Below are 14,327 nucleotides of genomic sequence, written 5' to 3'. Positions count from 1 at the left end.
TTGCGTGTGGGAACAAATGAAGTTGCAAAATTTCTCACAACAATGCAATTCCAAAATCCTGCTCCACCGAATCGGATTGATCACATATGCAACTTCATGTTATTTAATGTTTGTTAAGGAAAACTTGGCGTTCTCAAAGTTGTCAAATCCTGGTATATTACAACAGTAGCACAAGGTAATGTATTGAGTATAGGGAACAATGGTAATTATAATCTTGTGGATGTCACCCAATATATGGGATATCGTCAAAACATTTTGTTGCTAAAGCTGCCAGACATAATGTTCAATAAATTCACAAGCTCTTCTGGCAAAAATAGTGTTGTTGGTCGACGTTTTGGCCGTTATGCAATCGACCTTTTTTGGACAAAGTGCGCAAATGCAGACACCACGATAACCATATTCGTCAAAGCTGGTAAGACGTAGGAGTTTATACACTGCACTCCCGTGCTGTCCATTACACTAACCTGCGTACAAATAAGGTTTGTGTGTTGAGGGATGATGCACATAACCCGAAATAACCACTTATACAGAGGGCACGCCTACATTTGTTACTGCGCAAATGCGCTGTAATGGTGGCCGTTTAACTTTTGCCGCCTTAGTCCCGATTTACAGACATATTAATTGATTTATCCTTACAGTGATACAAAACCTTTTTTTTCAAGAAATCTAGACAGCCCCCTCAGGATATGCTCTGTACATGTATAGGGTCATATGCCCATGCGCTCACTGTTTCCAGTAAAAATAAATAAACCTATGGATGTGAGGTGAGAGGCATGTGGTTTATGGTGCTACATCACGTATTGGAATTTGCTTATATTTTTATTAATGTTGTCACACTGGGTTTCAAACCCAAACAGGTTGAACTAACGATATCCTGGCCACGAATCCCGATCAGGTGTTCTGCTAAGTATACGGGTCGGGCGCTAACCGATGCTGCCAATTATCGGGTTTCTCGTGGTATTGTTTAGTCCGAAAGCGCCATAGCACCTCCAAGCGTTTAATTTAATTTTTATTATTGTCCGCTAGGTGCTATCATGGAGCTAATACAGAAATGTGGTCAAAGCATTGCCATCTTTGATTTCAAATGATTTAATTGCTATTTTATTTTTCATACTTTTTGTTTGGAGCTGGGTCATGTTTTCTTTGCAGGATTATTTCCTCATTTGAATCACAGTGACTTATTAACCTTTCTGTATATGTGCTGTTGTATGATCCCAATCTCGGCATGTGGGATGAGACATGTAAACAGTGCAGAGAAAGGTAGTGATTTTTGAGACGCAGCTTAGTCTGTAGGCGATTGCCAGATGCGTGTTTTCGTAACCTCCGTTGTACGGCTGCTGAAACATTTATTGTATGATTTGTAACAGTCCATCAAAACTTTTTCGCACCCTTAATATATTTGTAATATTTTGTTGTCAATACAATGTGGTTCTGAATGCGACGAATATTGCAATCAGACATCCGTTTATGCTTAGTTTATTTGAAACGTTTATAAATGGCATATATCCTTTATATGTATGCTACTGTTGTATGTTGAAATTATAAGGAAAAGTCCAACAGTGATACAATTGATTCAGCAAGCTAAATGTTAAGAGGCGAATCAAGTTTCATGGTTGGTATCATGGAGAAGTGATTTCACAAAACATATTGCTTTCCTCGTGCAAAAGTATTGGTGGTCGGGATACATTCAAAATACTAATTACACAACTTAATTGCATTATTGTTCGGCCCGCATCGTTGTATGTTTTCTACCTTCTGTTACTTTCAGGCGAGTTTGTAAGTCCATAATAAAGTTTGCTTGTTCGTTGTTTTGTTGATTCGTTTGTCTAATGATTACTGCAATATATTTAAAATAACAAGAATCTAGATCACGTACGAATCTCGATCTCGGGTTATTCCCTTAGCTACAGAACGTCTGACGCAAAGGTTGTTTTGTTGTAAGGTGCATCCTGGCTTGTTGGTGGAAGTTTCCTCAGAACATAAATGTATTTTGATGAAGTTTTTTTTAAATCGAAAAAAATAAAACAAATTACAGAAAATTATGTTTATTATTGAAAGAAATGAATGCACATAAAGTTATCAGTTTGTCTTCAATTACAGCAATACAAAACAAAAAAGTCAATGCGTAAACATTAAAAAGCATATATTACAACATAATAACACCTCCAACGACATTACCTATGATTCTGACAACAATAAATTCAACTAAAATGCGGATAACAGTAACATGTTTATTATCTCCAACTTATGTTATCATTAGTATGTTATAATAGTGTTGATTATTGCCCACTTGGAGGATTTTTATGGAGTTGGACTTAGTCATAACAGGTAACACTCGCACGAGTGATGGTGTCGTTAATGTTACAATTTTTGTCAAACAAATATTCAATTTTAAATCAATAAATATCACAAAATAATCAATTTTGTTTTTATTTACGGCGCAACTTTAGGTCAATACTTTTAAGTGAGTAATGATATCCACGGAAAGGCTGCCAACAAACTCCATCGGCATAAGAAGTATGCGGACCTCCGTAATAAAAACCATTTGGGTTTCCTAAATGACAGTCTGCTAACCACCAACCACCTTTGTATCTCTCCGAACAGTTTTCTGGATGTGAGTCTTGATCTCTATCGTAGGTCGAAAACCGAGTTCCAGAAGGCATAAGTCCATTGCCTAAAAATCAAGACTTACTCGAACAGACAATGCACACCAAAAAGTTTGACGTTGTTGTTTAATGGTGCGGTAAATGTTTTGAAATTAAAGCCACTAGACGAAGTAACTTAATAAATTATAAACGTGAAGGCTTACCAGCATTTCCTGAATATCCGCTATAAAACATAGCATAGTTCGAACCACGTCCAACATAAAAATCGCTAAATATAAACGTATGCATGTTTGTTATTGGAAATCAAGCCTAACTACTGTACCCTACATATATTTTACCTGTACAAGGCGTAACGCTTGGCACCGTCAAAGTCTTCCATATCAATCCTTAGGTCAAATCGACCAGTTGATGTTATTTTGTGCAGAAATTCGAGGCCTTGACAAAAAAAATCCATAAAATACATAGGAATGGCACTGAACTGTAGGCTAACTTACCCATCCAAAATTCTCCATCAAGTTTACCGAATCCTTTCACATAATCTTCCCAACCTCTGGTAAAATTTTCTGAACCGTCTTTGCGTCTTTGGAAAACCTAATTCGGTCAGAAGACCATTGTTAAGAATGAATATGTGTTTTTGAAAAAATTTATCGCAATACTGTAAAGTCCTTTCCAACGTCACACTGTTTAGGTCTTACACAAATAAAAAAGCCTTCTCCAAAGCGTTACTCATAGAATCACTTATTATAAAAAGTATGTGCAAACCACAATCATATACAACATCCCTCATGTCGCTTCTTACCAACCAAACTCCACCGTTTGTAATAAAGTCGCAATAAACTTGCACCCCGGTTTTCCCGTATTGCCATCCTGGGTAAATTGTGTAAATATCGCCAGTGTGTGACTTGTTATGTTGTGTGATGCTGGAAGGGCAGAACCTGGGGCCGTATAGCAATCCTGCGAATCAGCAGCAACAAAGTCATTGTTGTTATTATTTTCGGCGCAGAAGAAGCAACTCACTTTCTGTTTTGTTCAAACGTTGTTGCAACTCTGCCAAGTTAAGTTGTTGCTCAGACACAAGAAGAGAGTATCTCGCTGCTCGTGTGAATGTAAAAGTTAACAACAAATCTATCACTTGTTCCTTGCATGTTTCATACCTTCCGTAGCATTCAAACGAGTTTGCAGCTCGAGAGTTAAATTATTCTGTCTTTCCTCTTCCTGGATGGTGTCACCTGTACATTAGCTGTAGCTGTGCATACTATTAGGCCTACAATAATTGCAAATACCTGCATCAGCTTCCACGTCAGCTGATGTGTTAGACCGAAGCGCCTGAACAAGAAACCATACCTAATAAATGCAATAATTCAACAATATCATGTCTTACCAAGAAGTACGCGCCAAACAGACCACCACACACAAGCAAAAATAGAAATCCAACAACGAAATGAAATTTTTCCAGATTAGAGTTTGTGTTCCGCTTACTTTTCTCTGTTCTTTCCTCATTCACAGCTTTTGGAAGAAAGTTCATGTTTTGTAGTGGGCTTTCTCATTTAAACCAAAATACTTTCCGTCAAGTTCGTAAACATTCATTGCAACAAACCTTAAGGTTTTCTGTGATATAACTGTTGTGCTTATTGTGAGTATTAATGTATACACTAATGATAGTTACTAAAGGGGGCAAGCAGTTACTACAGCTTTTCAGTGGGCGTATGCAGGTAAACAAATCTGGTCATATCAGTAGAAAAACCTTATAACGTGTATTGTACATGCTCTGAACATATAACTTCCACATGACGATGATCGGCAAAAACTGTTGTTTTAAAGCTCTCCACGCGATGAAAAACATATGGTGTGTTAAAAATTTAACAAAGCAGGTGTTAGTCAAACACATTGATTATTGTCTTTATGCAAAGATACTGATCATGTACTTGTATGACTTGAGCTGCGCCTTGTTAGCTTTGTGGGAAGGAAACACTTCCCTGTTTATCTGTGGGTGAAAAAGAAACACCAGACTCCATGAAAACAATTCAAGATCCATAAGTAAACTGCTCTGGAGCTTTCTGTATGGTTAATGGGATTCGAATTTTGACAACGCATAAAAACAACTGTTGACCTGCATTTGCTTCATAGCACACTCAAGCGAACAACAATCCCGCTTGTGTTTGGCCACTAGGCGCTGTTGCGGCGTATTCCGCCAACGTGAAAGCTAATTCCTGTCCTTGATATCCTGGGTTCGGATCTCGGTGTGGTCAAAAAACGCAAAACATAAAAAAAAAATTTAATTTTTCAGAAAGCGACGCAATGATAGCAACTATTGTTTTGTAGCTATATAATATAATAGTCCTCCTACAGATACATAACGTTTACCCACTTTTCCACCCTTCAAGACATTTTCAGATAAATTGTTTCCGTAAAATTCATGTGGATATAGTGCGAATTAATCTACAGCATTAGCTGAAAGTTTAACAAATTTAAATGCCGGCAAAGTCAAATAGATATATCAATACAATCAGCGAAAAAAAATTCATTGTTCCAATAAACGATTTGCATGGTTATGTTAAGCTATTACATGGAAATCGTAATGTTGTCTCTGCGGTTACTCGCACGCATTAGATTGTTTTCTCCACTTATAACGTCTTGTGTTTTGTTTCTACCCACTGACAACCGGAGAATGTTATACCTACTCACACAACAAACGTGGCGCAGCTCAAAACATAAATACATGATCAGTATCTTCGCCTAAAGACAATAATCAATGTGTTTGACTACCACCTGCACTGTTGATTTTTCACACGTCACATGTTTTCTATCAAAAGAAAAGCTTTAAACAACAGTTGTTGCCGATCATCGTCATGTAGAATTTATTTGTTCAGAGCATGTACAATACACATTGAGGTTTCCTACTGATATGATCAGGTTTGTTTTCCTACATACACCCACTGACATGCTGAAGTAACTTTTTGCCACACATCTTAATTACAACATAAAGATTCGAGACACTGCTACTATACCGTCCAGTTGTCAAATAATTATTTTAACATTAGCAATCATGAATGTTTACGAACAAGACAACCGTAAGTATTAGTTCTAAAACGAGACAACCCATCCATTTAAAATATGATTTTTCACCATCTGTAGACGAGGCGAACAAGAAACGAAACACAAATTTTAATTTAAGAAAATTTGATTTCGTTGTTGGATTTCTACTTCTTCTTGTGTGTGGTTGTCTGGTCGGAGTATATACATTGGTAAGCAATGCTATTTTTAGTGATTAAGCACATTTGTATGTAATAACTACATTTTTAGGCGGTTCAGTCTAACACTTCAGTCAACGTTGGTGAGTATTTTATATGCAATTACTTCAAATGACAAGTCACACATTAATTACTGCTGGAGCTACCTTGCAGTGTGATTTGAATACCTGTGACTTTTTAGCCTTTCTGTATATGTGCTGCTGTATGACCCCAACGCGGCATGTAGGATGAGACATGTAAAAAATGCTACCTTGCAGGTGACACCATCCAGGAAGAGGAAAGACAGAATAATTTAACTCTCGAGCTACAAAGTCGCTTGAATGCTACGGAAGGTATGAAACATGCAGGGAACATGTGATAGATTTGTTGTTCAATTTTACATTTACACGAGCAGCGAGATACTCTCTTCTTGTGTCTGAGCAACAACTTAACTTGGCAGAGCTGCAACAACGTTTGAACAAAACAGAAAGTGAGTTGCTTTTTCTGTGCCGAAAATAATAACAACAATAACTTTGTTGCTGCTGATTCGCAGGATTGCTATACGGCCCAAGGTTCTGTCCTTCCAGCATCACACAACATAACAAGTCGAACACTGGTGATATTTACACAATTTACCCAGGATGGCAATACGGGAAAACCGGGGTGCAAGTTTATTGCGACTTTATTACAAACGGTGGAGTTTGGTTGGTAAGAAGTGACATGAGGGATGTTGTATATGATTGACATTTGCATAAGCTGTATGGGTGACAGTGTAGAAATTGCGTAATCACCGATCACCCTTATGTTTGCTGGAGACGTGGTACCATAATAAAATATAATAATGTACATTGTTTATTCAAACTCATATAATATGCGCAAAAGAGTCATAATAATCAATGAGAGCTGCAGACAGGGTGTATACACGCACTGTTTCGACCATTAAGGTCTCATCAGTGCAGCTGTTGAAATGGAACTGTGCTAGCAGGCACACAGATTTCCACTTTGTGGTACCTTTCGGTCAATCGTCGACATGTTGGGTACCAAACTAGGCACCAATCAACACAGACGAACCACGTGGAGCGCGCTATGGCCAAAACAACTGTTTGGGATCCAATAGCGCTATCGGCTCGGCTTTCACCCAAATCATATGATATGCGACCTTAAAGGTCGAAACAGTGCGTGTACACCCTGTCTGCAGCTCTCATTGCCTATAAACTCTTATAAATGTGAAAAATCAACCTAGCTTGGCATCGAGAATAAATTTTTGGTTTACTGTTAATAGGTTTCAAATATTCTGCTTAAACAAGTGTCTGAACGAATTAGGTTTTCCAAAGACGCAAAAACGGTTCAGAAAACTTTAACAGAGGTTGGGAAGATTATGTAAACGGTTTCGGTAAACTTGACGGAGAGTTTTGGATGGGTGAGTTGCACTTCATGAGACATTTTTTGGGGGCAATACATTTTTAATTCAGGATTGGAAAAGCTTCAGAAAATGACAGCCATTGGTCGGTTTGACCTAAGAATTGACATGGAAGACTTTGATGGAGACAAACGTTACGCCTTGTACAAGTAAAGTGTCTTAAAACATAATAATAATTATTTAAAATTAAAGTTATTACTTATTTTAGTGACTTTTATATTGGACGGGGGCCGGGCTATCAGATATTTTACAGCGGATATTCAGGAACTGCAGGTAAACCGCAAACTTGAAAGACTTGAAATGTCGCGAGTTTGCTTATAAGCACGCAAAATTTTAGGTAAATATAATTTTATAATTTTGAGGAAATGGACTTGAACCAACTGGGACTCGATTTTCGACCCACGACAGAGATCAAGACTCACATGCAAGTAACTGTGCAAAGGTGTACACAGGTGGTTGGTGGTTTGCAGATTGCCACTTTGGAAACCCAAATGGTGTCTATTACGGAGGTCCGCATACTTCATACGGCGATGGAGTATGTTGGCAACCTTTCCGTGGCTATAAGTACTCTCTTAAAAGCATTGATTTAAAAGTTCGCATTAAATAATTATTTGACAAAATTAAAAAAAGCTTAGGAACACAACTCACGGGTTTTCTCATAATTCTGAGTATAAAGAGACTGGCCCATATTGTTATTAACACTGTCATGTTAAAATAAGACGTTCCGACAAAAACTTATGTCATCATCAGTTTGACTGACGAGATTGGTGTAGCTCCATCATTATAAAGAGCTGACCTGACCGACGTCACATATAAGGCTCGCGCGGGTGGTGACGTCATTTTGCTTTAACATGACAGTGTTAATAACAATATGGGCCAGTCTCTTTATACTCTAAAAAAAAAATTATATACTTTATATGCTGTTGTATGACCCCAACGCGAAATGTAGGATGAGACATATGAACAGTGCACGGAAAGGCGCAGATTGGTCTGTAGGCGATTGCTAGATGCGTGTTTTGGTAACTTCCGTTGTACGGCTGCTTTTACATTCATTGTAAAATTTGTAACAGTCCATCAAAAGTACTTTTTCGCACCCTTAATATTTTTGTTATATTTTGTTGTCAACACAATCTGGTTCTGAGATTATAACATGATATTAACTTGTTAGATTAGGCTCCGTGCCACAAATATTGCAATCAGACATCGCTCAGTTTGTTTAATACGTTTATCAATAGCATATATCCTTTATATGTATGCTATACTGTTGTATGTTAAAATTGAAAGAAAAAGTCCAACAGTGATACAATTGATTCAGGAAACTGATATTGGTCGTAGAGATACATTTAAAATATTAATTACACAACTTTATTACATTATTGTTCGGCCCGCATCGTTATATGTTTTCTACCTTCTGTTACTTTCAGACGAGTTTGTAAGTCAATAATAAAGTTTGCTTGTTCGTTGTTTTGTCAATTCGTTTGTCTAATGATTACTGCAATATATTTAAAATAGAAGCAAGAATCTAGATCACGTACGAATCTCGATATCGGATTATTCCCTTAGCTACAGAACGTCTGACGCAAATGTTGTTTTGTTGAAAGGTGCATCCTGGCTTGTTGGTGAAAGTTTCCTCAGAACATAAATGTATTTGATGAAGTTATTTTTTTTAAATCGAGAAATGTAAAACAAAATTACAGCAATTGATGTTTATTATTAGAACAATGAATGAATACAAAGTAGTGAGTTCATCTTCAATCAATGCATTATAACACAAACAGCCAGCGCGTAAACATTAAAAAGCATATATTACAACATAAGAACAAGGAAATTATTTGTAATTCTGACAACAATAAACTGAACTAAAATGCGGAAAACAGTAACATGTTTATTATCTCGAACTTATGTTATCACTTGTATGCTATAATAGTGATGGTTATTTCCCATTTGGAGGATTATATGTAGTTGGACTGAAAAGTCTTAACAGGTAACACTCGTACGAGTGATGGTGCTATTAATGTTTCATTTTTAGTCAAACAAATATTCAAATTCAAATCAATGAATATCATAAAATAATCAGTTTTGTTTTTATTTACGGCGCAATTTTAGGTCAATACTTTTAAGTGAGTAATGATATCCACGAAAAGGCTCCCAACAAACTCCATCGGCGTATGAAGTATGCGGACCTCCGTAATAAAATCCATTTGGGTTTCCTGAATGACAGTTTGCAAACCACCAACCACCTTTGTAAAACTCCGCACAATTTCCTGAAAGTGAGTCTTGATCTCTGTCGTGGGTCGAAAATCGAGTTCCCGAAGTCCTAAGTCCATTGCCTAAAAATCAAAACTTGCTCGAACAGACAATGCCCACCAACAAATCTGGCGCTGTTGTTTAATGGTGCGGTAACTGTTTTGAAATTAAAGCCACTAGACGAAGTAACTTAATAAATTATAAACGTGAAGGCTTACCAGCATTTCCTGAATATCCACTGTAAAACATAGCATAGTTCGAACCACGTCCAACATAAAAATCGCTAAATATAAGCGTATACATGTTTGTTATTGGAAATCAAGCAGAACTACTGTACCCTACATATATTTTACCTATACAAGGCGTAACGCTTGGCACTGTCAAAGTCTTCCATATCAATCCGTAGGTCAAACCGACCAGTTGATGTTATTTTGTGCAGAAATTCGAGGCCTTGACAAAAAAAAATCCATAAACTACGGATGAAAGCCACTGCAGTGTAACTTACCCAACCAAAATTCTCCATCAAGTATACCAAATCCTTTCACATAATCTTCCCAACCTCTGTTAAAATTTTCTGATCCGTCTTTGCGTTTTTGGAAAACCTAGAAGTTGGTCATGTTCAGTATTGGAGTAAAATCTATTTCGGTTGTCGCGCGAATCAAGCTTTTTCCACTTGTGCACGCACAAATAAGGCCGCATTTAAACTTCTTACCAACCAAACTCCACCATCTGTGACAAAGTCGCAATAGACTTTGACTCCATTTTTCCCCAATTCCCATACTGGATAAATGGTGTAAATACCACCAGAGTTGTTGTGTGGTGTAACATTATTGCATGACTTGGGGCCGTATAGAAATTCTGCAAAAACCAGAAGGTATTAAAACATGTTATGTTTTGGTTTTAGCCATAACTACACGCTCACTTTCTGATTCGTTTATTCGTTGACGCAGAAGTGAATGTCCATCTGTACAATTAAACACAAAATTTTACTTATTATTTTTCGAACTGCGTCGTTGCATGTTTTTTACCTTCTGTAACATTTAGACGACTTTGTAAGTCCACAATAAAATTGGCTTGCTTCTTGTTTTGTTCATTCGCTTGTTTGACGATTACTACAATATAATTAAATAGCAGTAGTACAAAACATCTCATGTTTACTATACCTTCTGTAACATTCAGACGAGTTTGTAAGTCCACAATAGAATTAGCTTGTTTCTTGTTTTGTTCATTCGCTTGTTTGATAATCACTACAATATAATTAAGTAACATGTTATTGTGGCCTGGAGCAGGGTTATTAGGTTGAATAACTATACTGTGCGTAAATGAAAGATACATTTTTTTTAACATACAACTAGAAAAACCTTTGGTAAATTGTTTAGTTGATTGCAAATTTCATACCTTCTGTGGCGTTTAAATGTGTTTGCAAGTCCAATATTAAATCAACCTGTTTTTTCGTTTCTTTAATTGTTGTACCGCTATCGGCTGTAATTAAAGAATGCATCAAATTTTTGGTGCTGAGACTTATGACAAGGAACACCTACCTTCAATGTCCGCTCTTTTTGACTGATTGGAAGAAGCCTGAATAAAAAAGTCTGCTGTAATACATACAATAAAATGAAAACAGAAAACTTGTGTACCAAGACATAGACACCTAGCAATGCACCAAACACAAGAAGGAACAAAAATCCAACCACGAAACCAAAGGCTTTCAAATTCCATCCTGAGGTTGGTTTCTTCTCATCCACTTTTGCTTGTTGCCCACCTGAAAACATCGACCTAAAAGTCACAATATTTACCTCTTGAAACAAAATACTTACTGCACTCCATTTCGTAGGCATTCATTGCAGCAAATTTTGTAGATTGATCAATCACTAACTGCCAGCTAGCCTTAAGTTCTATGTATTACATACGACACTGACTTGTGGAAAGCATTTACTGCTCTTTAAGTAGGAGCAGATATCAGAAAACACCCAGCCATGTAAGGATATACCACGCTAATACGGCTAGTGACGTGCATTACATTATAACGAGTTGGAGGTGGTTGCGTGTGGGAACAAATGAAGTTGCAACATTTTTCACAACAATGCAATTCCAAAATCCTGCTCCACCGAATCGGATTGATCACATATGCAACTTCATGTTATTTAATGTTTGTTAAGGAAAACTTGGCGTTCTCAAAGTTGTCAAATCCTGGTATATTACAACAGTAACACAAGGTAATGTATTGAGTATAGGGAACAATGGTAATTATAATCTTGTGGATGTCACCCAATATATGGGATATCGTCAAAACATTTTGTTGCTAAAGCTGCCACACATAATGTTCAATAAATTCACAAGCTCTTCTGGCAAAAATAGTGTTCTTGGTCGACGTTTTGGCCGTTATGCAATCGACCTTTTTCTGGACAAAGTGCGCAAATGCAGACACCACGATAACCATATTCGTCAAAGCTGGTAAGACGTAGGAGTTTATACACTGCACTCCCGTGCTGTCCATTACACTAACCTGCGTACAAATAAGGTTTGTGTGTAAGGGATGATGCACATAACCCGAAATAACCACTTATACAGAGGGCACGCCTACATTTGTTACTGCGCAAATGCGCTGTAATGGTGGACGTTTAACTTTTGCCGCCTTAGTCCCGATTTACAGACATATTAATTGATTTATCCTTACAGTGATACAAAACCTTTTTTTTCAAAAAATCTAGACAGCCCCCTCAGGATATGCTCTGTACATGTATAGGGTCATATGCCCATGCGCTCACTGTTTCCAGTAAAAATAAATAAACCTATGGATGTGAGGTGAGAGGCATGTGGTTTATGGTGCTACATCACGTATTGGAATTTGCTTATATTTTTATTCATGTTGTCACACTGGGTTTCAAACCCAAACAGGTTGAACTAACGATATCCTGGCCACGAATCCCGATCAGGTGTTCTGCTAAGTATTCGGGTCGGGCGCTAACCGATGCTGCCAATTATCGGGTTTCTCGTGGTATTGTTTAGTCCGAAAGCGCCATAGCACCTCCAAGCGGTTAAATTTATTTTTATTATTGTCCGCTAGGTGCTATCATGGAGCTAATACAGAACTGTGGTCAAAGCATTGCCATCTTTGATTTCAAATGATTTAATTGCTATTTTATTTTTCATACTTTTTGTTTGGAGCTGGGTCATGTTTTCTTTGCAGGATTACTTCCACATTTGAATCACAGTGACTTATTAACCTTTCTGTATATGTGCTGTTGTATGATCCCAATCTCGGCATGTGGGATGAGACATGTAAACAGTGCAGAGAAAGGTAGTGATTTTTGAGACGCAGCTTGGTCTGTAGGCGATTGCCAGATGCGTGTTTTCGTAACCTCCGTTGTACGGCTGCTGAAACATTTATTGTATAATTTGTAACAATCCATCAAAACTTTTTCGCACCCTTATTATTTTTGTAATATTTTGTTGTCAATACAATGTGGTTCTGAATGCGACGAATATTGCAATCAGACATCCGTTTATGCTTAGTTTATTTGAAACGTTTATAAATGGCATATATCCTTTATATGTATGCTACTGTTGTATGTTGAAATTATAAGGAAAAGTCCAAAAGTGATACAATTGATTCAGCAAGCTAAATGTTAAGAGGCGAATCATGTTTCATGGTTGGTATCATGGAGAAGTGATTTAACAAAACATATTGCTTTCCTCGTGCTAAAGTATTGGTGGTAGGGATATATTTAAAATACTATTTACACAACTTGACCACATTATTGTTCGGCCCGCATCGTTATATGTTTTCTACCTTCTGTTACTTTTAGACGAGTTTGTAAGTCCATAATAAAGTTTGCTTGTTCGTTGTTTTGTCGATTCGCTTGTCTAATGATTACTGCAATATATTTAAAATAACAAGAACCTAGATCACGCACGAATTTCGATCTCGGGTTACTCCCGTAGCTACAGAACGTCTGAAGCAAAGGTTGTTTTGTTGAAAGGTGCATCCTGGCTTGTTGGTGGAAGTTTCCTCAGAACATAAATGTATTTGATGAAGTTATTTTAAATCGAGAAAAACAAAACAAAATTACAGCAATTGATGTTTATTATTAGAACAATGAATGAGTACAAAGTGGTGAGTTTATCTTCAATCAATGCATTATAACACAAACAGCAAGCGCGTAAACATTAAAAAGCATATATTACAATATAAGAACAAGGAAATTATTTGTAATTCTGACAACAATAAACTGACCTTAAACGCGGATAACGGTAACATGTTTACTATAAACGTCTCGAACTTATGTTATCACTTGTATGTTATAATAGTGATGGTTATTTTCCATTTGGAGGATTATATGGAGTTGGACTGAAAAGTCTTAACAGGTAACACTCGCACGAGTGATGGTGTCATTAATGTTACATTTTTAGTCAAACAAATATTCAAATTCAAATCAATGAATATCATATAATAATCAGTTTTGTTTTTATTTACGGCGCAACTTTAGGTCAATACTTTTAAGTGAGTAATGATATCCACGGAAAGGCATAATGTTCAATAAATTAACAAGCTCTTCTGGCAAAAAAATAGTTTCCTTGGTCGATGTTTGTGTCGTTATGCAATCGACCTTTATCAGAATGAGGTGCGTAAATGCAGACACCACGATAACCATATTCGTCAAAGCTCGTAAGACGTAGGAGTTTATACACTGCACTCCCGCGCTGTCCATTGCATTAACCTGCGTTGGAATAAGGTTTGTGGGTTGTGGGATGATGCACACAACCCGATATAACCACCTATACTGTTATAGATACCATTCACCTTTTGCCGCCTTAGTCCTT

The 14,327-nt window shown here is 37.1% G+C and overlaps 3 protein-coding genes across 3 annotated transcripts; 1 reads left to right on the top strand and 2 right to left on the bottom strand.

Annotated features, from left to right (window-relative positions):
• Positions 1–2,429: 2,429 nt before the first annotated feature.
• On the bottom strand, positions 2,430–4,131 carry LOC145908930 (microfibril-associated glycoprotein 4-like). Its single transcript, XM_082996250.1, has 9 exons — positions 3,988–4,131; positions 3,890–3,932; positions 3,761–3,835; positions 3,624–3,698; positions 3,406–3,560; positions 3,101–3,197; positions 2,945–3,041; positions 2,810–2,874; positions 2,430–2,674 (listed from the first exon to the last, which is right to left on the bottom strand). The coding sequence occupies exons 1-9, from the start codon at positions 4,129–4,131 to the stop codon at positions 2,430–2,432; spliced, it is 996 nt and encodes a 331-aa protein (XP_082852376.1).
• A 1,472-nt stretch (positions 4,132–5,603) lies between these two features.
• LOC145908711 (microfibril-associated glycoprotein 4-like) lies at positions 5,604–8,635 on the top strand. Its single transcript, XM_082996034.1, has 10 exons — positions 5,604–5,677; positions 5,742–5,851; positions 5,910–5,940; positions 6,115–6,189; positions 6,252–6,326; positions 6,390–6,544; positions 7,160–7,256; positions 7,309–7,405; positions 7,465–7,529; positions 7,619–8,635. Exons 1-10 carry the CDS (start codon positions 5,653–5,655, stop codon positions 7,861–7,863), a joined length of 975 nt encoding a protein of 324 aa, XP_082852160.1. The 5' UTR covers positions 5,604–5,652; the 3' UTR covers positions 7,864–8,635.
• A 493-nt stretch (positions 8,636–9,128) lies between these two features.
• On the bottom strand, positions 9,129–11,401 carry LOC145908610 (microfibril-associated glycoprotein 4-like). Its single transcript, XM_082995919.1, has 12 exons — positions 11,321–11,401; positions 11,141–11,265; positions 11,045–11,081; positions 10,902–10,985; positions 10,667–10,750; positions 10,532–10,615; positions 10,426–10,467; positions 10,216–10,361; positions 10,009–10,105; positions 9,857–9,953; positions 9,722–9,786; positions 9,129–9,586 (listed from the first exon to the last, which is right to left on the bottom strand). Exons 1-12 carry the CDS (start codon positions 11,343–11,345, stop codon positions 9,342–9,344), a joined length of 1,131 nt encoding a protein of 376 aa, XP_082852045.1. The 5' UTR covers positions 11,346–11,401; the 3' UTR covers positions 9,129–9,341.
• Positions 11,402–14,327: the final 2,926 nt, after the last annotated feature.

This window comes from Ascidia mentula, chromosome 7, assembly GCF_947561715.1.
Source record: "Ascidia mentula chromosome 7, kaAscMent1.1, whole genome shotgun sequence".
NCBI classification, from domain to species: domain Eukaryota; kingdom Metazoa; phylum Chordata; class Ascidiacea; order Phlebobranchia; family Ascidiidae; genus Ascidia; species Ascidia mentula.
The sequence above is the reverse complement of the archived record's forward strand: the minus strand, read 5'-3'. Positions and strand labels throughout refer to the sequence as shown.